The sequence below is a fragment of the Danio rerio genome, chromosome 9 (assembly GCF_049306965.1).
Source record: "Danio rerio strain Tuebingen ecotype United States chromosome 9, GRCz12tu, whole genome shotgun sequence".
NCBI lineage: Eukaryota > Metazoa > Chordata > Actinopteri > Cypriniformes > Danionidae > Danio > Danio rerio.
In genome coordinates this window covers 38,364,617-38,392,137 of record NC_133184.1, presented here as the reverse complement: position 1 = coordinate 38,392,137, position 27,521 = coordinate 38,364,617, and the positions used below count along the sequence as shown (strand labels likewise).

General features: G+C 33.0%; 1 protein-coding gene across 5 annotated transcripts in view; it reads right to left on the bottom strand.

The window, feature by feature from the left end:
• Window positions 1-27,521, bottom strand: part of lrp1bb (low density lipoprotein receptor-related protein 1Bb) — a 667,407-nt gene that overhangs the window by 12,341 nt on the left and 627,545 nt on the right. For all 5 annotated transcript variants that reach the window (XM_073912904.1, XM_073912906.1, XM_073912905.1 and 2 more), the window contains 8 exons: window positions 24,638-24,754; window positions 24,333-24,506; window positions 22,000-22,125; window positions 21,672-21,836; window positions 14,076-14,237; window positions 10,483-10,657; window positions 7,351-7,455; window positions 1,680-1,793 (listed from right to left, as the gene is read on the bottom strand). In XM_073912904.1, coding sequence (XP_073769005.1) covers window positions 1,680-1,793; window positions 7,351-7,455; window positions 10,483-10,657; window positions 14,076-14,237; window positions 21,672-21,836; window positions 22,000-22,125; window positions 24,333-24,506; window positions 24,638-24,754 — 1,138 coding nt within the window. The remainder of the gene's footprint in view (window positions 1-1,679; window positions 1,794-7,350; window positions 7,456-10,482; window positions 10,658-14,075; window positions 14,238-21,671; window positions 21,837-21,999; window positions 22,126-24,332; window positions 24,507-24,637; window positions 24,755-27,521) is intronic.

Sequence of the window (27,521 nt, the reverse complement as noted above, 5' to 3'; positions counted from 1 at the left end):
AACAATTTAGGGGAAAAAAGAAACAGGGTCTAATAATTCAGACTTCAACTATATATATATATATATATATATATAAAAAAGTTGTTGGATAAAAGATGAAGGTGGCATACTGCAATTCAAACGCAGAAATAAACAGAGGAAACAAAAAAAATAAAAACATGAATCGCCTTAATGGTGAAGTATCTTGCAAAAATTGTTTTGTTATTAAAAAGTAATCTAATATGCTTAGAAATGTTTTAAATATGTTGCAAACAATCTACATGTAAATGTTTTATAATTGTTATAAATGTTCTAAAATACTTATCTGTTATCTGTAATATATATTGCATAATATTACTTTAAAATAAGGGCAAAAGAAATGCGCTATTCAAATGGTTCTGCAAATTAATATATTTTTTTTATTTACTCCTTCTCTCAAGTTTATATATTTAGCCACACACTATTGGTGTTTCGTGACATCTAATTGTTATGAGGTGGGTTGTTAGCCCATCGCTCAACCTATAACCAGGAGAACAAGGATATGCATACATTTACTACGGACAATTTAGCTTACCCAATTCACCTATAGCGCATGTCTTTGGACTTGTGGGGGAAACCGGAGCACCCAAAGGGAACCCACGTAAACACGGGGAGAACATGCAAACTCCACACAGAAATGCCAACTGACCCAGGCCGGGCTCGAACATGAGACCTTCTTGCTATGAGGCAACAAGACTACCCACTGCACCACCGTGCTGCCCCATTTAATTAATTACTTGAACTAATTTGATTTATTTATTTGTTTACAAACTGATGTATGTACTATCACTGATAATTGAAGCATTAAATTGATCATTTATTTAGTGAAGTAAAAAACACATATTTGACATTATGACTGATTTTAAGCAAATAGATGCAGCCATGGTGAACAATAAGGACTTCAAAATAATAAAAAGCGTAAAAACTAGGTAATTATATAAACCTGGTTTACAGAAAAGAAACTTTGATGATTATGAATTCTACTGCAGACCTATATTTTAATTATTAATCCTGCATGCTCATACTGTATATACAATATAACTTTAATGTTTTGATTATCATATAAAAATATCATACATACAAACACTAAATAAGTATGACTATACTATGACCCATAAAGCATTACACACTTAGAAAAGGTAAATAGTAAACAAGTGATGCATATTATTATTATTATTATTATTATTACTATTTTATGGGTGCACTGTTACTTTAAGAGCAGGCAAATGTGCAGTGCAAACAAACTGCAAACGCTCATTAAATGGCGAGCAGTAAAGCGGAACCAAAGTCATGAATCATCTCATTTGTAAATGGAAGCAGTCCAGCGGGGGTCATGTTTATGATTAAACAGATGTTTGATGTTTGTTTCTCGGCGGATGAAATGAGGGTGAAGACTGGATCATGCACATTAAAACCCTACACTAAACTACAAACTGAGCCAAGTCACATTTTCTAATTGTCTGACTGTATAAATTCCTCCCCAAGTACAAATAAAACCGTCAAAAACACACAAATTACAATCAAATACAGATAAAAAAAGAGAGGTTTGAGTGGTATGGGATGTTCTTGAGGATCATGGAAAGGATGTAGGTATCATAAAAGTGGATGGATCAAGTCTGGTGGAGATGAAGCGTCTAAATCAGGAGAACAGCGGGACCTACTTGCATCGAGGTTTGTTAAGGGCAGTTATTGTGCATATGCCTTCATTCTGACAGTAGTAATCGCATGGATTTGCCAGCTCATCGCAGCGCTGGTTCTTGAACCCTGCCGTGCAGCTGGAACACATGGCAGTGAAGTGAGGACAGTCAGATGTGAAATAACTGTCAACAACTGCAAGGAATTGTGGATGATCTGTAGAGCAGTGTTTTTCAACACTGTTCCTGAAGGCACATTGATAGTACACATTTTCAACCTCTTCCTAATCAAACACACCGAAATCAACTCATCAGAAACACTGGGAAACACTGGTGTAGAGTATAGCAGCAAGTATCTGAACTGAAAAAAATATTCAAAGATGATTCCTTGAATTTACTAAAATATTTTAAGTTAAGTGGTTGTAAACAATTTGTTTGGGCTGGATTAAAAAAACACATCAAGGTAAACGTTACTAAATTTAATTTGTTTGCTTAAATTCAACACAAATAAATTGTTTGCAACAACATTTTTTTAGTGTGGCCTGTACCGTATGTGCTTGCTTGTAGAATAAATATCATAAGCAATTTTGTTAGGAAAACAGTTCCCACACTGTTTACCGAGGAATTAAAATATTTGTTTTTCAATTACCTATTCAATCAAGTGAAGGTACTTTAAAGAAATGATGACAATTAAAATAATGCATCATGTGACCAACTGCTAAATTCAGTAGGAAGCAGGCTGTCATGCATGGCCACAGACTAATGTTATCTCATGCATTCACAGCCCGTCAGATCCTGAAATTTGGGAAAGACAGATTTTAAGTTTATTGATCATCACCCTAAAAAGCATGAGGTCTGTTGAACTGTATCTTTTGTTAGTTTACCATGTAAGTTATGAAATCTGTCTTGCATGTTTGTAATAAGGTAACAGACAGCTTTCTCACTTAAAATCTGTAAATTCATTCATTTATCTAAATATCAGCTTAGTCCTTTTTTTTTTATCTGGGATCGCCACAGGGAAATGAACAGCCAACTTATCCAGCACGTTTTACGCATTGGATGCCCTGCCAGCTGCAACCTATCATTGGGAAAAATCCTTAAATAAAATAAAATAAAATAAAATAAAATAAAATAAAATAAAATAAAATAAAATTGAATTTGAACCAGAAACTGATCATTTAGCATGCACTTGGCTGAAAAAAAAACAAAAAATTTTTTTCCACCACTTTGCTTTGAAAAAGTTTTTGTTGTTTGCAATTTTATTAATATTACACTTCCTAATTAATAAGTCTCATTTAAATTCAGTTCAATCTATCTGTCTGTCCGTCCGTCCGTCCGTCCTTCCATCCATCCATCCATCCATCCATCCATCCATCCATCCATCCATCCATCCATCCATCCATCCATCCATCCATCCATCCATCCATCCATCCATCCATCCATCCATCTATCTATCTATCTATCTATCTATCTATCTATCTATCTATCTATCTATCTATCTATCTATCTATCTATCTATCTATCTATCTTGTTTGTATTCTAGCAAAATGTTTTATTATTATTATTATTATTATTATTATTATTATTATTATTACTACATTGTACTTGTTAGATTGTCTGAGCATTATGGAAAAAAACTTCGCCTTCTTCTAAAATATATGCAGCTCTTTGGAATTCATTTACATTAAATTCATTTAGGTCAACTATCATGACTTCCTGGTAGATACTGTTTCATCATCCCATACATTTCCTGTGACTCAGATCCAGTGAATGAAACACATTATCAGGACCTCACAAAAAATATAAAAGAGAGAGAGAGAGAGAGAGAGAGAGAGAGAGAGAGAGAGAGGGATCATTTGCATAGAAATTGATTCCATTCTCTCGATTATGCTAGTCATCGCCACAAATGCCATATAAACTGCACCGAGCATTTGATGATTTCCAAAACAACCATTTACAAGTTTGGAAAGTGAATAAAACTGGCGATAATTTAATGCTTGCTAACCACAATGATTCACAGAGCATTCATTATACATGCCTTCTGTCAAGAGCTGTGTTTGCTGCTTATAACATCTGACGGGAAGGAAAAGACTGATGAAATATAGGGCAAAATGACCAGGAAGTAAATAGTGTGGGAAATCAATAATGAAAATCATCGTTTTTTTGTATTGTTTTTGTTTGCTTGTGGATCTTCACATATAGACATTTCAAAATAAGTAAAGAAATGTCTTATATTTCATGTATGACCATTAATGTTCAAATATGTCATTCATAGAAACAAATGTACATACTTAAAACATGCCTCTCATCTAGATGTTAGTTTATTCTCAGTCGCTTTGGTGCATTGCTTACAACCAGTTTAGAGTTGCACAACAGTTTTTTTTAAAACAATTAGTAATTTGTGCACATCATAGTAGCAGTTTTGTCATTCCTTCCAACAAACTGCAAATGCTTTCGGACATGCATCAATTGCTTTTATACAACTCTCAGCTGTTTTATAACATTATCATTTGCGTATGTCATGTCAGTCAAAATTAATTGAACTTGTGAATGCTGAATAGTCATTCCATATAATAGTCATACACATAGTCCTCATTTCATTACTTGAGTCATTACATACAAAAATGTTAAACTAGTTGTCAAAATCTGTCAAGTTAATTTTATACAAATTTAATTTTTTTTTCTGAAAATGTCTTCTAAGAATTTACAGTAATTGAACAATTTCTTGAATGATTTAGAGACATATTTATGTTAGTTCACAGCTCTACCCAATACGTTTGTTGTAAACAAGGGTGTATTTATTCTTTTGCACAATGCTGTGAATAAATTAGAATTGTAAAGAGCATATGCAGTAAAATTGTGAAACATACATATTCAGTGTCTTGTACTCAGATACCTTACTAAATGCAGTGAACTTTAAAAAAATATACAGAGTAAATTGTCATAATGAAAACATGACAAAAACATCTGACTATCTTTTTTATAAACAAAGTTGTCTGGACTTTTCATTTTGATGACACTGACACTTTTATTAACATGAATACTTGCTTTAGAGGAATGAGCTATCCACTTTTTGAGCAAGTGAAACACTTTTGCAGGTTATCAACTAGGTTTTGCAGTTTGTACTAATTGTTTTGAGAAACGCATTAACTATTGTGCAAAAGTAAATAGTGTTTTGACAAATGCACCAAAATGAATGAGAAAAACTGTAAGTCTATGAATTAAATGATCTAAAAAAACACAGCTAAAGGTTTCAGTTATTTGTCTTTCAAGCACTCTGACTTCAAATCCCCTTCATCGGTTGGTAAAACAAAAAGCTTAAAATCTTTTAACTCTGGCATAAGTGGATGTATACGGTCATAACCTGATGTGGTTATGAAACACATGTTTATAAATGTGAATTTATCCTTTGGACACTCAAATTTGTTCAAATCTGTGCAAAGGACTCATATTTTTCTTCTACAGATTTAACAAAAAAGAAAAAAGAAAAAGAAAAAAGTGAACTACAGTTGTTCGAATGGCCATAGACATGAATATTTAGATGTCTCATAAGAGTAGCTGCAGCTTCTATCTAGTCTGCAACCACAGTTATACTCATGTAGAGTATCTATATTAGCAACTTTTAACTGACTATTTTATCATATTAGCACAGTACATTAAAAAGGATGTTTGCTAACACTGCATTACAAGTTAGCCTATAGTTTAAATTACTTTAAAATGTATTTACAAAACAAAAACAAACAAGCAAAAACATTTTCATCTGCGAAAGGTTATATCATTTCTTCAGGATTTTAAATTATGACTATAAAATGTTGTAGCAACTCGGATTGATTTATTGATTTTGTTTTGTTTTTGTTATTTGTACATGGCTGTAATGATTGAATTGGTGAATCTATGTATACATATCAATTGCATGACAATTAATAATCAAGCTGCTTAATATTTTAAACAGAATTGCATAATGTTAAGTGTTGATTTTGTTTGTATTAGCATATTTCATAAATCTGCTATAAATGCATTTTACATTGAAAATCATTTCAAGGTTTATCAGTTTTTATAATCATATACTGTGATGTTGCAGTCTAGACAGAAAGACAGATCTATATATTTACCTATTTTGCATTTTTAAAAATAAATTAAAACAATATAAAACAATATATACAAGCAGAGCCCTGGAAACCATGAAACCCAAGGTTTTGAAACACTTCATTCCCTGACTATTTCCTGCGCAAATAGAGAAACTCTTCAAATCAAAGCGTGAGGGACAAATATTTTTCACCGGTCACAGCTGAGAGCTTTGTGGCCTTACTACCTCTATTATCAACATCCCGAACACATGGTGCTCTGAGAGTGGCCCATGCTTTCATCAGTTCCTGATCTCGCAATACAAAAACGAATTTATACCCTACAAAAAATAAATAAATTGTCAGTCTTTCTAAATGTATCCATGCCTCCCTGCCAAACCAAACAGGGCAGGACTCCAGCTGTTTGCAAGATAATGTCCCAATATACACAAGTCCACAGGGTGGACGTCCTGTCAGCAGCTCCGGCACAGTGTGAGCCTAACCTCATCTTTATCAAAATGAAGCCAAAGAAGCTCTTGCACATAACAAAGAAAGTGTCTGCCTAGCGATAAGAGCTCAACAGCTTTTCCTTATTTTAAATCAATAATTAAATGAGTTAACACTTTATTTTGATGGTCCATTTGAGTATTAGTAGACTGTCTGCTTAATATCTGTTGATACTGCTCCTAAACAGACATTTAAATGACCATAAGAAACTTTGCAAGTACATGTCAACTTACTCTAACCCTAACCCCAACCCAACAGTCTACTTATAATCTAATGAGAATTAGTTGGCATGTAGATGCAATGTGACTTAAATTCCACAAATGGACCATCAAAATAAATTGTGACCAATCAATCTCCTCCATGCAGTTTTCTCCACAACAAAACCCACAATGTCGATGAGACATTTTGCACCCTAAAACACAACTCAGTTGCACCTCAAAGGCAGAGAAAGATGCTAACCATCTCACAAAAATCTGAACATGCTAAGTTACGCAACTGTAGGGCACCATTATGGAATACATGCATCTTTGGTTTATTAGATTCAGTTTTACAGCCTTAAAACATCTGTAATGTTCGCAGATTTCAGCTATTGTGGCTTATTTTTAGAACGTAACTCCTCCGTTTGATGTGAGGCCACTGTATAAACATGATTCTGTCAGATAAAACACTACAAACTCTCTCTTCAGTGTCAAATGCTAAAAGAAAAATCTAGAGTATATGCAGTGTATGGCTGCATGATGCGAACATCTGAATGTTTTTTTTTTTCCATTCCACCCCTGATACCCAGTATTGTACCATATTCAGCAATATTAACTATATAAAAAATTTATTATTAAAAAAAAGATTTTGAGGCTTGAAGTAATTTGATTTGTAACCGAGTGTAGACTTTTAGGCACATAAGAGCTTGGCTAATTATGCCTGTGTGCTTTTTAATTCTGTCAGACTAAGTGCCAGTGTAGAGTCCCCTGCTGAGGTCATTTTGGGCCCCATTGATCGGAAACTTACAAGTCTCTGACATCTGTACGACTTTTATAAATGAATGCCAAGGCTTCCAAGGCCGTTCGCTGTGTGGCTCTAATAGCTGAGAATTGGAATACGGACAAAAGCAGGCACTTAGTCATTCTTACTGGCAGAAGGGTAGGCTGGTGTCGGGGTCCAGATGACAGGTGCCTCCGTTATAGCAGTAGCCATCACACAACTGGCAGCTGGAGGCGATTCGACCGCTGGTACAGCTGGCAGAACGAGAACAAATTGCATGAGCTAAAAATGTGACTGTTGCATAAACCTAGGAGTCATTTGTGAGTGGACTTACAGGATAGCCTATAAATAATTGATTGAAATTAGCCTTTGTAACAGAATGAGCTGCACGAATGTTATAAACGTGGCTGGAGATTTATTGTCCTTGTTATATTTCGCAGATGTAATGGCACAACATCAATTCTGCATTTTATTTGCTTTAGGGAAACCAGGGCTGGGTGATTATTCAGAGTTCATTGATTAAATTGAATGTAATGTTATGCCACAGTTAATTTTTTAAACAAAGAATCATGATTTTGAGATACATACTGTATATTGCTACTGAAAAGAGACCTACATTCTCAGGGTTTCTCTGGATTTATTAGGTGTGGGTTTGAGTGAAATGTTAAAATTAGTTTTAATCAATAAATGTCTGACAACATGCCAATTATTTCAATTAATAATATTTGCAAAAAAATAAAATGAGTCAGAATTACAAATGTTGTGATTAAAAATCAGTGTTATTACTAGTGTTGGGAAAAAATTAATTGCATCCAAAATTAAAGACTGTTTGACATAATATACAGTTGAAGTCAGAAGTATTAGCCCCCCTGAATTATTAGCCCCCCTGTTTATTTTTTTCAACACATTTCTAAACAAAATAGTTTCAATAACTCAATTCTAATAGCTGATTTATTTTATCTTTTTCATAATGACCTTAAAAAATATTTTACTAGATATTATCAAGACATTTCTTAACAGCTTAAAGTGACATGCAAAGGCTTAACTAGGTTAATTAGGTTAACTAGGCAGGTTAGGGTAATTAGGCAAGTTATTTTATAACGATGGTTTGTTCTGTAGACTATTGAAAAAATATATATAACTTAAAGGGGCTAATAATTTTGTCCCTAAAATGTAAAAAAAAAAAAAAAAACTCAAGCTGCTTTTAATCTAGCCAAAATAAAACAAATAAGACTTTCTCTAGAAGAAAAAATATTATCAGGCATACTGTGAAAATTTCCTTGCTCTGTTAAACATCATTTGGGAAATATTTAAAAAAGAAACAAAAAAATCAAAGGGGAGCTAATAATTCTGACTTCAACTGTATAGGTGCGTCCCAAATCACATACTTATGCACTATTCTATGCCATTTAGTAGTATAAATAGTGTAATAGTGTAGTGTGTTCACACTACAAACTCTTAAAATAGTAGGTGCACTTTAATTACCCGGGTGATGCACTTATTCAGCCAGTAAAATGAAGTGTGGAATGATGGACACTTTGCGCACTCAACAGTCGCAGTTTTGCTCACGTAGCAGAAGGGGCAGAGCTGTCGGGCGCACGTTGAATAACTTTTATTTATTTTAGGTGGTGAAAGTAAATTTCATCCACGAGAGGGATTATACCTCGTCCCAATGGTAAATGCGGTTATACTCAAGGCAGGTATTTTTTGGTAGTTTGGTCATTTATTTCACTAATATAGCAGCTAACAAACATCATCTGGGAAACGGTTTAAATTTCTGCTTAGTAAATAACCATTAGTGTTCCATTTGAGATGGCACCACATTCTTGTACTATGCTGTTGAGTGTGTAAGTTCATAAATACATAGCGCATAAGTTTATAGTGTGCCATTTGGGACGCAGCTTATGTGTGTGTACTGTGTATATTTATCATTTATATATGAATACACACATGCTAGCATATATTTGAGAAAATGTATGTTTATATTTAGATATAAAATATATGTGTATTTAAAATTTAAATGAAAAGAAAGATATAAAATATATGTATATATGTGTATGAATAAATGTGTATGTTTAGATATAAAATATAAATATCTGTGTAACAATATTTTTGTATAGTTTTGCTTCTATCTATGTAAATCGCTGTTATTTAATAAACATGTGCAATACACACTCACTCATATTATGTCAAAACAAACCTTTAATTTGGATAAATCTTGATTAATCTTTGCCCATCACTAGTTATTAAACCAAGTATTGATTTCTTAAAACGTCTGAGTTAAAACAATGGTACTGTGTTGTCTAAAACAAACATAAACATGATGCATTTTTGTGCACCAAATATAATAATAATAATAATAATAATAATAATAATAATAATAATAATAATAATAATAATAATAATAATAATAATAATAATAATAATAATAATAATCTATGAGTTTTATACAATTATGCTTTAAACCCATTAACTGCCTCAACAATAAATCAAATTTTGGACTGCATTTCTTAACTCCTAATGTCGCTAGTAAACACACTCAATGCATCTTTTTTCTAAAATATCAGCTTTTAACAAATGGTTGATATGTCATTTTACGGCAAAAGCACCTGAATTAATACATATACTTTGAAAAATCCAGAAACCATATTCAAAATAAATCATTTTTGAACACTAAATCATCTTTTTTTTTTGAAGTATGCCATAAAACATTTCATGCTTTCTTGTTTGTTTGTTTTTACAATGAGATCAAACTCAAGTGTAGTAGTGCAACAGGATTATGTTTGTTTGATTTTTTTTGTAAACCAACAATGCTGTGTGTAGCCCATTATTTAAAACGGTCATTCTTTAAATGACTTTACCAGTCTTTATTTAAAACAATTAAAATATGGTCAACCATTTGGTACAGCAGGCAGTTAAAGGGCTGTTGACTACTGAATTGTTATATATGAAAATAAATGCTAGAAATGAATGTTATAAATAGAACTTTCCAACAGATGCAAATATATCATGGACGAATCACCTATATGCAATTAATTTGCAGATTAACTATGTATATAATAACATATATTTGATTGTAACTTTAACTTAATCTGATTGTAATGCAATAGCATGCACATTGAAAAAATAATTATTGTAATAATTTCGAATTGAACAAATACGAAACAGATTTAGCTTTCTATCATATCTCCCAGTCCTAGATGAAATGTGTAATTTCCATTCCAATACCATTACCACACTGAACCATAAAAAGTGTCTTTATGAACAAAAAGCAAACTAACTTGCAAGCCACATCTCCTGTGTCTCCATTAATGATACAGGGGGCTCCATGGCAGCGCAGGCACTTGTCGACATCACACTTGATCCCTTCATAGCGTGCGGGACACACACACTCCACGTGTCCTGAACTGGATAATGTGCAGGCCTTGGAGTTCACACAGTGGTGATGACAGATGTCTGTCACAAAAAAAGAAATGGAAAAACACACAAGATATGCCCCTAATTAAGACACGAGGGCACAATCCTTTCATATTATGTTCAAGTTTAATTAGAATTTTACAAAGCTGTAATGAGACTTAATTATCCGCATCAAATATCTACTGGTGCTAAGATGAAAATGTGTCGCCCCTTGGGTGCACAGCGCTAAAAATGCATTACGGGAACCTCAGATTAAATTGTTTTGCAACAAATTATAATAACAAAGACTTCATAACTGCAAACATTTTATCAGCAAAGCGCAGAAATACCTCAAGGTTGTTACAGCAGCGTTTAGAAAAGCTCTTTGGGCACAGATGGTTCAAATGCTGGCAAATGCCCTTTAGAGCCAAATACAATATTTGCTATCGCTTGGCTTTTTGTTGTTGTTGTTGTTGCCAGTTGAGGAGAGAAAACTTAGCAACTGTTCCAATAAACACAATGTAATGATGTTAAAGTGTCCCAATTATAAATTTGTCTATGCAGTTGTTTGTGAAAATTATAGTTATTGCCTATGTGTGATCGTAACACATTTGCATAATGTTAGTTTATGGACTTAATTGGTTGCCCACAAACAATGTCTACTTTGGCCATCCAGTAATGGTCTGTAGCTAAGGCCTGGAAGAGGTTCATGTTGTTGGCATTTCAAGAAGTAAACTGTTAAAGTAAAACTGGTGCCATGTTACCACTGTATTATCGTGCTTATGGCAAGATACTGCAGGTGAACATATTAAAACAATTAACTAACATCTATCAACATATACTTCCACAGCAGTTTGATCACATTAAGGCACGATATGTATGTTTTTGCATAAAGAATTCCCAAAACACTAGCAATGTGTTAATTATGTTGCTGATTTATGTATTTATATTATCCTAAATGTTTAAAAGAATGTTAAAATCTATTAAAAAAGGGCAATTCTAACTATTGACATGTATCATACACCATTCATTTCAAGGTTTGTTTTATAGAAAACATTGAAAAAAGTATGGTTTAATATGTTCTGCATTTTATTAAATTGCACAAAGCTGCATTACAACAGAACCATAAAATGTATTTAGTATGGTAAAACATGCCACGTCACATCTCTCCTCATCAAGTACTTCAGCGGTCTCTTCTCACTTTGGCTGCTTTTACACTGCAGATCTTGATGGTCAATTCTGATTTTGTGGTTGTATTGACCTTATTCTAAAATGCGGAAGTGTGCCTGTTTTCGCGATTGTCTTAGAACTTCCGATTCAGTCGCCTATGGGAGAAATGACTAGGAATAATAAACGGCAGAAAATGGCCAAACTACTTGCTCAACAAACAAATGTTTGCATGACTACACAGACCAAGTAGCATAATATAATAAGAAAATATTAAATTGCAACATCAAGCTGCGTAACGAGCAGTTGTTAACGTCAAAAAATGAATGGAAGTGAATGTGACCGGAAGTCGCGAGACAAAAAGATTCAAATGGCAGCGCCCACTCGCCAGCTGAGAATAAGGTGAATACCATTTTTTGATGACCCGCTTACATCATCTTTTATAAGTGACTCATATCTGATTGTCTGAATTTACATGGCACAAGGCACAAGGCGCAATGAGCAAAAAAAAAAAAAAAAAAAAAAAGAGTGGGTGCTGACTGACAGCTGATAATAAAAGAGCTCTTTTTTTCTCCATTCCTATATTTAATCTGATTGCAGGGTTTAATTTTTTTTTTATATTCTTTTTGACAAGTTGTTTTACTATAGTTATGACATAAAAGTTCTCATTTGGCCATCTTCTTTTAATCTAGGCCTTTTTAAACCAGTGGTCATCTAAAGATCATTTCCATATAGCGTGATTTATGCTCGTGATGTATCCAGCCGTTTTAATCTAGCCTATATTATGTATGTGGCGGAAGTTGAACTCTCTATCTCTCTCTCGTTAACATGCTTAAATATTTGTACAATATAAAAGCTTTATTGTCCTAGAAAGATTTAAGGTTTGGGACTCTGCTGAAGTCTGTTTCTAAATGAAAGCATTAGAGTTGACATCATTCGCTATGGTTTTTAATGACGCTTGACTCGCATTGACATGTGAAAGTCCGATCTACACTCAAAATATATATATTTTTTGCTTGTTCAAACTGCTTATTTAAAATAAGCTTAATCAACAAAATTCTTAAGATTTCATTGGGACAACTTTTTTTTACGTTGAATTCACATACATTTTTTAAAAGTGTTACGTTAAGTTAATCGATTTGTTCTGGGACAACATGAATGAATTGTGTGGAACCCTGCATTTTGTACAGTGTACCTGCTTACACTGCAAACACGAGGATACAGATCCGATTCATATCGGATACATTTCTACATATGAACAAGGTCTGAAACTGATTTGAGTAAATCAGAATCTATGTAATTTTTTCCACATAGTGCCAAATAGGAGAAAAAAATCTGAATTGGGTCGATTGAACCATGTAAATGCAGGCTGACAGCTTTCAGCCTTACTCTAATTCATATGATATATTGTGCCTTTAAAAGTTGTAAACCTTTTTTCTTTTACAACTTTTGCAAAAAAAGGCCTTATTTCATGTAATATTTGCACATTTGCATATACTTTAATTACATTTTTTTTGAAAATACAGTTGAACATTTTGCGTAAGATTTTTGACATACTGTCAAAGCAAAGGTATTTACAGAGGGGAGTTCGACAATCTATTTATATTGGTTTAGTATTAGTAGTTATTATAGTAGTGGTTATATATATATATATATATATATATATATATATATATATATATATATATATATATATATATATATATATATATATATATATATATATATATATATATTAGTTATATATAGATAATATTTTGTTCATTTTCACGCTATTTATATATACAAAAAAGTGCATAATTAAGCAGAATGGGGAGTTTAAAAAATTGTATTGCAATTCAAATCTTTACACAAATTGATAAAATTTTATAAAAACACTTAATAGTGCAAACAAAAAGAATTCCTGAAATATCAAAACTGAGATGTCTATTTACTGATTGTATTTTAATTACATTAAAACATGGATGCTCTAAAAGAAACCTTACGAAATTGAAAAAAGTCACAATAACCTTCACTGGAAGCGTATCGGTATGGGAAGAAACATTAGCTGTGCATATCCCCTATTTTAAGTTTGCATCCAGATACTACTGAAACTGACAGGAAGAATAAAATAAGTAATAAGTAGTAAATAATAAATAAGTAAATAATACGTAAAATAAAAATGCTAGAAGGATTTGAAATATGCATCGTAATAGTACAGAATTAAGCATTGGTTTTAATCAGCTGCCATGAGAACCCATGACCTACTGGACTAAAATGTAGTTTTCATTTCTGCTGCACATAAGTCACCTCTTCCAGATACAGTACTTACGATAAAGACAGCGGTCGCCGGTATACTCTGCCAAGCAGCGGCACACTGGCTGGTTTCCAGAGCTTACGTCACATGTGCCTCCGTTCAGACAGTGATTATCACAGATCCTCCTCTCACAGTTCGGGCCGGTGAAGCCTGTCACACAGCGGCAAGTAGGTTTCCCTGTGATTGGATTAGACAGATTGAGAAGAAATGCACATAAAATATTCATGCTTGTAACAGCTGTTTAGCACTGTAGCTAACAAGAGGAAAATGTTTTATGCATGTTTTGTTCTTTTACTACAGAAACTATTCGAGAACCGGAGTGTATGCAGAAAAGCTATTTTTAGCAGAATCTATGAGAAAGTACAACAACCAGTTTATATATCATTGAAGTTAACTTGACATATTGGTCCTAATGTGAAGCCTGAATAAAAACAGCTTTAACATCAAACAAATGAACTACTTTAGTGAAAATGCCTAGAATTAAAGAGCCCCTCTTGTGGGTTTTTGAAAATGACCTTCCATGCAGTGTGTACCTCAGCTCTGAGTGAAGTAAAATATCCAGCTAAGGCCTAAATCTGAAAGTGCACCATGTTTAAAACCATTGATTCATCTATAAAAGAGTCGACTCAGAGTGGTTCAACTGAATCGTGGGGTAACGAGTCTTTAGTTGTGTTGGTGTGACATCGGTATGGAACTCAAACCCCGCCCATTTGTTGCACGCCCGGGACAATTAAAAAACCCCGGCCCTGCCTACAAACACTGAAGAAAGAAAAAGAAGACAAGCACTGTAGCAGATCCCGGCTGAATCATGTCACGAAGGCACTGTGCTCTGAAGTGTGAGGGAAAGTTAGTGTTACTTTTCCTTCCCAAAAATGAGGCTGTGAAGAGTGGAAAAAGTGGTTGAAGTTATTTTTGAAAAAATACCTCAGCTTTATAGCCCCAGCCTTGAGCTGTGTAATTTTTCTGACGAGTGCTTCAGCAATCTACACGCTTACAACGGGGGATTCGTTGGCCGTTTATTAAAGTAAGGGTCAGAAAAGACTATTGATGTATGGGTCTTTGTCAGAGCTTGACAGGAACTTTACAGTACAAAATTCATGGATTAGTTTCTTCCTCCATTTCACAAGTGTAAGTAATAAGTGTGATTAAAATGGTTGCATCAAGAGATCTGCTTAGGACTAAATTTTAAATCCCGTTCTCGCCAGGTTTTAGTCCGAACCTGACCGCTTCTGCTTATATTCAGCATTCGATCTCGCTACCGCTTTTGCCACTGTGTGGATTAATACTGAATGTGTGTCATGGTTAAGAATAGAGCAATATGCTGGTGTTAAACTGCATTGCTTTAATGCACTCCTGCATTGGATCACACATGCACTCTGCACTGACTACTTCATTATTGTTGATAAGCTGTGATAGGCATTTTTTTTCCGTCTCACGCTAAACGCAGTCGGCCAATCGCAGTAGACTGGGTCATCGAACCATTCAGAGCAGATTAGCATCATGCTAAGAAAGGGTTTGGGAACAAATGAATTGCTGAACAAATCATATGGGAGTCGTTGGGAGAATTAAGTAAAAATAAATGCACATTATAAAACATTGAAAGTGTTTTTGACCTTTCATGCATATCAGACTGTTGTTGGAGTCCCCAAAACCAAAATATGACCTTTTTAAATGCATAATAGGGGCTCTTTAAAAAGGTTAATATTCTCTATTTTACCTATAAACTTTTTTTATAATTTAGATGATTAACATTATTTTATTTTATTTTATTTTATTTTATTTCTTTGCAGTGAAATGATCATTGTCCAACATAGCCATTGACTAATTAAAAACTGCCCTCTCCATTAAGGTCTTCAACTTTCAAATTCTGTTACAGACTCATTAAGTAATCTGTGTATCTACAGTATAAAATCTGTTTAATCAGTTAAGAACATATTAAATAATCTAAAATGAACTGCCCTGAGATGCTTTAAAACAATATGCATGTAGAGCAACAACTCCAATGCATGAGAAGGTAAAGTATTCACAATACAGTAGTGGAATTAATTGTTTAGGTTCTGTTTTAATTAAAAAAAAATACTGCATAGTATTACTTAACAACACACTTATATTTAAAAAGTTTTATTACTGACTTTTCCACCAATTATTGCTGCTTTTAAGTTGAAAAATGTATATATTTGAATTACAAATGTTATTGTTGATGGATTAATAATAGAATGTCTGGCAGCATAACTAATTGCTTTAACATATCTTGATCATTATTATATAAAATTATTACCATCTATTGTTTTCCCACTACATCTAAAACAGTAATGTAGATCTGGATCTAGAATCTTCTCGATGAGTATAGCTAATTAACCATGTGGATGGATGATAACAGCCTTCTAAGCCTACTACTAGAGCACAGAAGGCCCCTACTGGCCCATATCTATTAACTCATAACCACTGCCCATTCAATTGCGTAATAACACTTGAATCGGAAGGGGCAAGAGTAAAGAGTCCACTCATTCATATGCAATTAAAATGTGTTTTTATTAATAATAAAGCTTAAAAAAAGACCACCTAATGATGTCTCACATCAAGGTTGTTTTCCAATGACACCTGCATGTCTCATAAGATTTCAAAGGCATGTCCCCATTTTATGTCAACACCATCAGACATTTATCAAAATGTAATAATGCAGGGGATATAAGGGGCAGTCATTACTCTAAAGAACTCCAGTGCCACAGTCCACCTCCACCTAGTACATCAGTGTCAGACAGGCTCAGGTACATTTGATATTTTTAGGATAATTTAAATACGAATGGTAAAATATCCCTTAAAGCAGGGTGAGGGGTGCATTGGCATCTAGAATCAACAGGAAAAACTAAACATCAACTAAATAAACTCCATATGTTTTGTGAAAGAAACGTCCGAAATATCAACACCGTCAGATATTCTTAAAAATATTCTTAAATCTGAAAAAAAAAGTAAATTCAAATGTAAATCTTGAAAAAAGGCTTTTGAAACAATAACAAATAACATGCTCACTGTTTGCTGTGACAGTTTAAATACAATAATTAATGGATTCTATAAATTTGATTGTTAAAATGATTAGAAAAGTAGTCTTTCATTACCACTGCCAGGTGTGTCAACTCTGTCAGAATGGTCACCTCCATCAGACGAATAGTTTGATAATAATTACTTTTCCTATTTTCTGTTTGTTAAATAATCGTTGTCTGTTAACATTAGAATCTATTTTGAAATATGTTTGTTTATCAGTTTAAAATATTGGTTGAAATATGTTTTTAATGCCAACAAGTTAAGGTAATGTTTTTTCTTGTATCAAAGCATGCCTCAGTAGCTAAATAGAGTATATGCATGATCCACAAATGTAGTTTCGTTTGTCTCAGTAAAAGTTTTTTTTTTTATTATTCTGCAGTTAGTTTTGTCCAACTTCTCAAGAATCAGCGAGCTAAGAGCAGAGCAGCCGCTCAATAACTACCTTTATTTCAATAATGAAAACTACATCTAACTCTGCCATTAACAATCACAAGAACAAATGATGAGATGCATCAAACTTTAGAGGATTCTGATGTTGAGAATAATTGCTTTGTTGCATGCCTCATCAGTCATTTGATTGGTTATGATAGATGAAGCTGTAATATGACACTTGACTAATTTTAATTGAGGTGCAGACACAACACAACCCTCAGCTGATTTTGTCATTAGCAATTTTTGTACGCTTTTACATTTGGGACCAAAGTGCTCAATTTTAAATGAATACCTTACGAAAGTGGATCAGTGGAACATTAGCATAGAAACCAGAGGCCATTTGTTGCCTTGAATAATTTTATAAACCTTAATACCAATAGCGCACACACACGCACACGCACACACACACACACACACACACACACACACACACACGCACACACACGCACACACGCACACACACGCGCACACACACACACACACACACACACACACACACACACACACACACACACACACACACACACACACACACACACGCACACACACGCACACACAATACATTTTCCTTAAAAATAATGCCTTTCTTTAAATGTTCGTTAAAAAAATAACTCGGGCACAAAATATTTTGCAGTAGCTTCATGCAGCATATCTCCAAGACATTAGGAACTTTTACTTACTTTTACTAGGAACATAACTTTTTCTATGAAGCTCATGCTTGATTAATTATATCTCTGTTTATAATTATATAATTATCATAATATAAATGTATCTATGACAACACAATCATCATTATATTGTATTATAGTGACTGTTATAGCTACAATAATTATAGTTATAGCTATAGAGTTAAATACAATTATACCTATAATAATAGTACTAATTAATTAAAGCCCTCAGTGATGCATTTCTAAAAGTTAGTAACTGTAGTATGATTCACAAGTATATAGTATAATGACATAGCTATTCAGTTATATACAATTGTAGCTAAAATAATAGTAATACTAATTACTTAAAGCCATTAATGATGCATTTCTAAAGGTTAGTAACTGTAGATGAATCACAATCAGTATTTATCAAAAATATAAAAGCATGAATTTATTTGACAGAACACAATTTGTTAACTTACTTAAATTGAAATGCATCACTAAGAAGTATTCATTACACTATTGTACATGTAGCCAGGGCTTGACATTAATCTTTTAATCATCAGCAGGGTTCAACGCTAAGGACTTTTTCTACTGGCCCGATTGGACCAGTGGTTCAGATTTTTACTTGCCCTGCCAAAATTTTCACTGGCCCCATAAAAGAAATAAAAAAGTTAGCCACATATATTAAATAATGTTTCACGAAATAATGTCAGCCGGTTCATTCCACTGTGGCGACCCCAGATTAATAAAGGGACAAAACCTTTAAAAAGAAAATGAATGAATGAAATTAATGTCAGTAGTTTTATTTAGCAGTAAAATATAGCAGTATGGAAAACGTGCACGTATTTTATTGCAAAACAAAAGGTGGCTGACTTAAAAGTGACAGCAAACTAAGCAAAACATCAAATTTTTTTCATCATGCTGTACCCATTTAAATGTTTCCACAAAGTTAGAAACAGACATTTCCTTTAGCCTCATAATTTAATGTCGCGGTCATGTTGCCGTCTATTAAAATATAGTGACAAGGCAGCACTGCCCCGATCGTGCCAGTAACAATTCTGTCTACTGTCCCGAGCATCTCTCACACTGGCCCCGGGCCATCGGGCAGTCCTTACTGTTGAGCCCTGATCAGACACTTTGACCAGTAGTTTTCCAATGTTACTAGCCACTCGCCTTTTTCACTAGCCACATTTTTGTTGTTGGAAAATTACTTGATTTCAAATTTGTGTCCACATGCCTACTTGTTAATTTAAGTTTGTTAATTTAAGTTGTGTGTGTTAATGACCTTGCTCAATGAGCATGAACAAATGAGTTTTGGGTTCATGGTGTTGCATTGCATTGGATTTTATTTAACATGACTCTTTAGGGCTAAACACTAAAGATTTACCTTTTTTTCCTCTGGCCACAGAAAACTATTTATTTCCTTGTCACACTTTTCAAATAATGAGTCAAAACAAGCAAAACATAACTTTTTATTTAACAAAAACAATTGGCATTTAAAAAAAATTAAATAAACTATTGTATCTAAAAATCTACTTGTATCTAAAACTATACACAGTAACCTGTTGTGGCTGAAGGTCTCAGATCACCGGTTAACTATAGATAAATTGAGAGTTAATCTCCAATTAGAGCAATGTTATTGTAAAGGATGATAATTAAACCATATTAATAAAAATAACTAAGCAAAAGAAAACGCGAAAAAATATTCTGTGTGCAATGATTAAAGGATAGGTATAGGATCAAAACAAAAAGGACACAGTTAATCCATTAATAATCTGTTCAAAGACTGGTTAAATCAAAAGCAGCAACCGCTGTTGCTTACAAAAACTCTTGAGCCCTAAAAAGTAGCAGGACTGTGCATGCATGAGCACCACTTCTTTCCAGCCTATTTCAAAGAGAAATCACCGCACCAGTTTTGTTTCCATGCACCGTTGCTTCGCACAAAAAAAAAAAAAAATGAACACGGAAGTTTTTCGGTATTCACTTGCTTTCTTTTGCTTGTCGAACACTTATCAGTTGGTACTTTTCAAGATCCGATTTCTGTGCATATTGACAAAAAGTCTTGCACTAAAAGTCTAATCTTTGGTGACAAGCTAGCACTGGCAATTAAATTTTTTTTCAACCATCCAAAGTGGCTTGTCGGGGTGTCTGTTTCACCAGTCACAAGTGAAATCTTCCTGCATTTGACAGGTTAGAGGGTGTAATTGACGAGCCCTACATGTAGCTATAACTGTTAATATAATACAATACATGGTATGTTGTGTCTACATTAGATATAGATACATTTACAGAACAGTTATGATTGGTTATAAATAATTATAAACAGAGTTATACATTAGAGTTATACAAAACGAGTTATCCAAACAGTTTTATTATGAGCATGGGATTAGGAAAGTGTTACTGAAATTATTAGCTATATTTTTTCTGCACATGACTATTGTTTTTTTTTAATGATAAGTGGTAGTTTCAGTTTGAGGAATTGTTATTTAACAATAATAATAATAATAATAATAATAATAATAATAATAATAATAATAATAATAATAATAATAATAATAGTAATAATAATAAACATATCACTATACATTATAAGCCTGAGCTAAATAATCCATATACGTGGTGAAAAGAGGTTTGTGTTTAATTTTGTGTACTTGGTGCTGTAATTTTTCCATCATGAAAATAACATTACGCTTGATATTTCAATGTGACATTATTATATCACAGAAAAATCTCTTATGAGTTCAGTGTTCCCTACAGTACGGTTATGTCAAACATGCATCCATTATGTTATTATAAAAAGACTTGTTTAGAGTTTGGGGTTATGTATGATCTGCTGAAAGTAATTGGTTAATTTTAATAAGTTCTTTATAGTGTTCAATGGATGATATGTAGGCTAAATAATGACACCTCAGTGTACCCAGATAATATATATATATATATATATATATATATATATATATATATATATATATATATATATATATATATATATATATATATATATATATATATATACACACACACACACACACACACACACACACACACACACATATATATATATATATATATATATATATATATATATATATATATATATATATATATATATATATATATATTCTTTTATGTTGATCAATCCTTGGTTGAACACAAAAGAAAACATATTGAAGAATGCTTGTTGCTGACACGCATCTACTCCCATAGTAGGACGGAAAATCATATAGAAGGTAATGGGTCCCAGCAACCAGCGTTTTCCAAAATATATTCTTTTGTGTTCAATAGAAGAAAGAAACAGGTGAAGACAATTCTTATTCTTAAGTGAACTATCCCTTTTAAGTAACTCCCATAATTCACACAAAGCACAATAGGGTTAGAAAAACAGTGGGTAAGTCTATTTAAATACTTAAATTTTCCATAAATAGCTCAAACTGTCTGAGGCAAAGGTTCAGTCATGCATTGAAATACAGAAAGCTTTCTTTCTTACCAAGAGGTGAGCCAGTGCACGTGCCTCCGTTTAAGCAGTAATCTGCACAATGGTTGACTTCACAGCGTTCCCCAGAGAAATTGGGCCAGCAGTAACAGCGCCAGTCTCCTTTTTCGTTGGCCATGCAGCGTCCTCCATTCTCACAGGCAGGTCGGCACAGCTCACCTTTATCATTTTGAAATAATATGTATTATTCCATATATATATATATAACTTATTATTTCTATTTCTATAACTATTTCAGAACCCCCACAATTAATAAAAAACTACTGGCTTAGCAAAGAACAAAGGAAAGTTATCAGCCCAACAGTGAAGTAAGGCTTCAGACCTGAGACAATGGGGTCAATACAAGAGCCATTGACCAAGGTCTTCCCCTCTGGACAAGTGCAGCTGGCCCCGGTTGGATTGAGCAAGCACATAAATTCACAGGTCATCCGTAGACAGGGGTTGGCCACTGAATATAAAACAGATAAAGTGGACTTTTAACTTGGAAAGTACAATAACATTTGCAACAATATATGCTGAACCTATAAAAATATAGTTAAATAGCTAAGAAATAGTTGTCATGCTGTTGCAACACATTGATCTTTACCATGTACCATTTTCAATTACCAGAAAAAAAAGACTTCTTCCAAACTTATACAAAAATATATTTTTGAAAGTAGAGTCTTCGTTTATATGACAAACCAACCTTTCATAAAGCAGTAGACGAGGTCAAATAAATCATGCATCACAAAATTGCATTCTCTTAATAATCAATTATAGTATAAGATAACATGACCTGATTTGACTAACACTGGCCTAAAATGCTTAGACACTTAGACTAAAACAGGAGAAGTTGCAAAATGTAATAAAAATATAATAAATTAATAAAAAAACCTTTAAATTACATCGAAAGGAATAAAACACAAAACAAACAAAACATCTGACACATGACTAAAACTGACTAAAACAAAAAAGCTAAAAAAAAACAAACGTCTGGACTAAACAAAAAACAAACAAACAAACATCTGACGCTAGACAAAAAAGCAAAGGAAATCGAAACAAAACAAAACATCTGATACAGGACTAAAAAAGAGCATTTATCGCATGACTAAAACAAAGGATAAAAAACAGAAAAGCAAAGTAGAACAAAGCAAAATAAAACAAAACAGAGCAAAATAAAGCAAAGCAAAAGATCTGACACAAACTAAAACTAAAGAAAAAAACATTTGGCACAAGACTAAAACTAACACAAAAAATGAAAACCAATACAAAGCAAAGCAAGGCAAAACTTCTTACACAAGACTAAAACTAAAGAAAAAAAAACATTAACATATAATTAAATAAAAAAACAACAACAAAACATTTGACACAAGATTAAAACAAAACAAAACATTTGACACTTAATTAAAACAAAACAAAAAACAAAATATTTGACACAGGATTAAAACAAAAAGCAAAAAGCAAAACATTTGACACAGGATTAAAACAAAATAAAACAAAACAAAACATTTGACACAGGATTAAAACAAAACTAAACAAAAAACAAAATGAAACAAAACAAAATTAAACATTTGACAGAGGACTAAAACAAAATAAAACAAAGCAAAAAACAAAACTTTTGACAGACGATTAAAACAAAACGTGAAACAAAAAAAAAACAAGGGGTTATTGATATAAAGCCTTACTATACTTGAAAATCAAGTATATAATGTTTGATGATCAACATACTCTAATATTTGATGATCAACATACTCGAACGCTTAAGCCCTGTATTTCACTCTGCATTTGTTAAAATATGGCTTCAGGGTCTATTTTGTACTCTCTTCATAAAAAGTGCCATCTACAATCATTTCAGTTTAGCCATTGAACTGGAGGCTTAAAAGTAGCAGATCCGAAAGTTGCATTTCAAAGATGTGGGGAACATCTGTATCAATTTTCAGTGTTTTGTGTGAGGACATCAAACCTAAACTTTTAGCTTTTGCTGGCAGTGCACAAGTCTCTCCAGCAGGCTAGATCTCTGACTTTAATGAGTCAGTGGGGACTGGTTGGGCTGCCCCTCACAACAAACCCACCAGAAGAGAAAGATCTTTTGAGGTTGTGAGGTCATTAACACTACCAGATAACAAACAGAAAACCAAGACCAACAGCAGAGGAGGCCAGCTTTAAAGAAGATGGCATATTAGAGAGCTAACCCACGTGGAGGCCATAAATACGATGCATAAGGGAAGGCGAATTAAATGAGTGTTTCATTACTGTTGAGCTGTACTCATTTTTGAAGAGTGTTATTTGTATAAATGAGGTGCACAGAACGATAATGAAGAAAACATATGGTCGCCGTAGGTGAACAATGCATGCATTTCTATGCTCCAACAAACTGCAAACATAAACTCAAAAGCAACAGTTATTTACAGACAATTGAACAGAGATTATGGCTTTCACTTTGGACATACAAACAGGAGACTATAACAATCTAAACAAATACCAAGCGCTGAAGCATATTACTCTGACCTTCAAAACACTGCAAAAGAATTTTCTTTTTGAAACAGCAAACCTGAATCTATAAAAAACATCTCTTAGGATCCATAAAATTAACCCTAAATCTATAAGACCTATTTCATCACTCTCCATATGTGAGAAAAAAAGGAGGAAAAGCCTAAATGGAAAACATTATCCTACCATCTTGCTGTTTGAAACGATGAGAGATCAGGACATTCGTCGTTTTTTCAATCCCAAGATCAAGCGGTTCGATTGGTCTTTTGCCATATTTGTGTATTCTGAAAACTTCATTTTTCAGGCCTGTTCCATAAATGTGATCTTCAAAAATGTCTATTCTGTATGGTTGGGATATTCCTGTGTGAGGAAAACACATTAGGCTAAACTGAATCTTACATAAAACAGTTCAATAGTTAGCGATTTCAGGCATACAAGATACATGAATGGAGCAAAATGCTATCAGATTTCCTTTCAATTGTTCTTCTCACCTTGCTTGCCATCGATTACCACCAATGTGTCCGAGCCATCGAAACGGACACTGCCAATGACAGAGAGCTCGGCATCGGCCCAATAAACACGCTGGCTGAAGTAATCAATCGCCAAGCCTGCAGATAAATGACGGGAAAAAGAGTTATTTTTGTAATAATATGACCTTGGGCAAACAGAATGTTGAGAAACTGTGCATAATTAACTGGGGACGCATCTAAGCAGTGTTTACACTAAAGCATTACTCTATCCAGATAAATCTATCCAGAAAAAACAAAAAAAATTATTGATCACTATACAGTTAAGGTCAGAATTATTAGCCCCCCTTAGATGTTTTTTCTTTTTGAAATATTTCCCAAATTATGTTTAACAGAGCAAGAAATGTTCAACAGTATGTCTGATATTTTTTCTTTTTCTTTTGTTTTATTTCGACTAAAATAAAAGCAGTTTTTATTTTTTTTAAAAACCATTTTAAGGTCTTTTAAGCTTTATATTTTTTGACAAACCATCATTATATAATAACTTGCCTAATTACCTTAATCTGCCTAGTTAACCTAATTAACCTAGTTAAGCATTTAAATGTCACTTTAAGCTGTATAGAAGTGTCTTGAAAAATATCTAGTCAAATAAATGCCCTTTCATCATGGCAAAGATAAAATAAATCAGTTATTAAAGAAATGAGTTATTAAAACTATTATGTTTAGAAATGTGCTAAAAAAAAATCTGCTGTCCGTTAAACAGAAACTGGGAAAAAAAATAAACAGGGGGGGGGGCTTATAACTGAAATGGGCTAATAATTCTGACAACTGTATGTGAGAAAATTAACAAATAGATAAATAGATAAGTGTAATATACTGTGAAATAATATGCTAAAAACCTGTTAATTGGTTAACATGTATATAATTTATTAGCTTATAATAATTTGTGGTGAAAAAACAACATTTACTAACATTCCCAGCTTGTAAACAACTTATGACAGTTAAGAGTTTAATGATATATTTTCACTTCTTTAAACGGTGTAAACAACTAACCCTGGCTTTAACATATACAACATTTTTATTATTCATTATATTTATACAATTTTTCTTATGAAAATCATTTTGAGTCAAGTGATAAAAATGCCAGGTTCCAATTTGGTTTACTCAAAAAATATTTTTGCTGCTTGTTCAAACAACTCATTTAAAATGAGTTAAATCATCACAATTCTTGAGATTTTTTGGGGTCAAATTATTTGTCTCAATCCATTTAAATAAGCACTTAATCAACTTAATCAATTTGTGTTAGGACAACATAAAATAATTGCGTGGAACCCAGCATTTTTTTTTTTTTTACAGTGAACAAATAATTGTTTTTTTTATCTTTAAAACACCCATGATGTTCTCATAAGTCAGAGCTAGTCACTAGCTGTTCCACAACCGATCTCTATCCACTTTATATAACACTATATTCAGTATTTGTTAGTGATGTCTTAATTTAGAGTGATTGACTATATTTACATGCAGATCAGTAATCAAATTATTTGCCTTAATCTGAATTAGACAATAATATGATTGTGTTTACATGAGTTGCTTTTTGAATGCTTCTTTTATGTTTGTGTTTTACATGTTATAGCACACATATTGATTATTGTCATTGTTTCACCACGCTATTCACATTTCCTCTGGAGTTTCATGTAACTGCTGTTCTTCAGTTTCAATTTCATGCAGGAACATTTCATTCATGCCCCCGTGATAAACTGACGTATTGGATGCGGGTATGGATTAAGAACTGCTGGAAGAGTGTTGTTGATACTGGATGGAATTTGATACTGCACACAGAATGTAAGAAAGAACCCTCTGTATTTCACTGCATTTGTGTCTGTGGTCTTTACTGGCTCGATAGGTGCAGAGAATAGTGTCAAACAGCCATGTGATGCGGCGAAAAGCTCACATGACGATACTAGTTTGATTAAGGTGTTTACATGTTTGTAGTGCACTTCAATAATGCAACTAAAATCAGCAAACTCCACATGTCTTAATCCGATGTCTTTATTTCTATTTAGTTTGAATATAACGTTAATCAGATTAAATTAATAAAAAAAATTGCTGTTTACATGGTAGACTCGGAGTAATCAGAGTATTGTCTGAATTATTGTTTTATTGTTTTAAAAAATATAATTAAAAAGTAAATCAACGGAAAAGTCGCTGCCCTATCCAAATGCACCAGATATTTTTTTATAAACACTCTATGTTTCTGGGAATTCTGGGTGTGCTTCACACAGGTGAGTGGGTTAAACAAACCACCTGTCAAAAAACACGCTCTTTCCCTTTAGTATATTTTTAGAATAAATATAAATGTAACGGTAAATAAATACACAATGTCATATGTCAACATGTCATCCTAAAATAAAATTATTCAATGGACTTATAATTTATCCAAGGTTTTTCCAATTTTAAACATTAATTTAATTTGCTTGTTTAAATTCAGACATTATAAACTGTTTTTAATTACTTAATTAAGTAATTAATTAATTCGTTATCTTAAAATAGATTGCAAATCCAATGAATATTTTTTGTTGTTATTGTAAATGTAGTGACTAATAAAACTGTATACTGTGTATTATACTGCTGCTTTACTCTTCCATTACAATTGCCATTGTTGTTTATGAATCACCAAAGAACACCACACCAAGTAGATCATGCATCAAAATTAGGCTGATATGTACAGACAGAACATGGCAAACAAATGGTTTTTTCATTCATCCGTCTCTTGCGGGACATCAGCAAGACTGCAATATGTTTTTAAATAATATAAAATAGCATTTTATAAACAGAACCCTGCTGTTCAGGTCAATATGGTGCTAATCTGAACTTAAGTTATGCAATAAAAAACAACAACCTCTGCTTC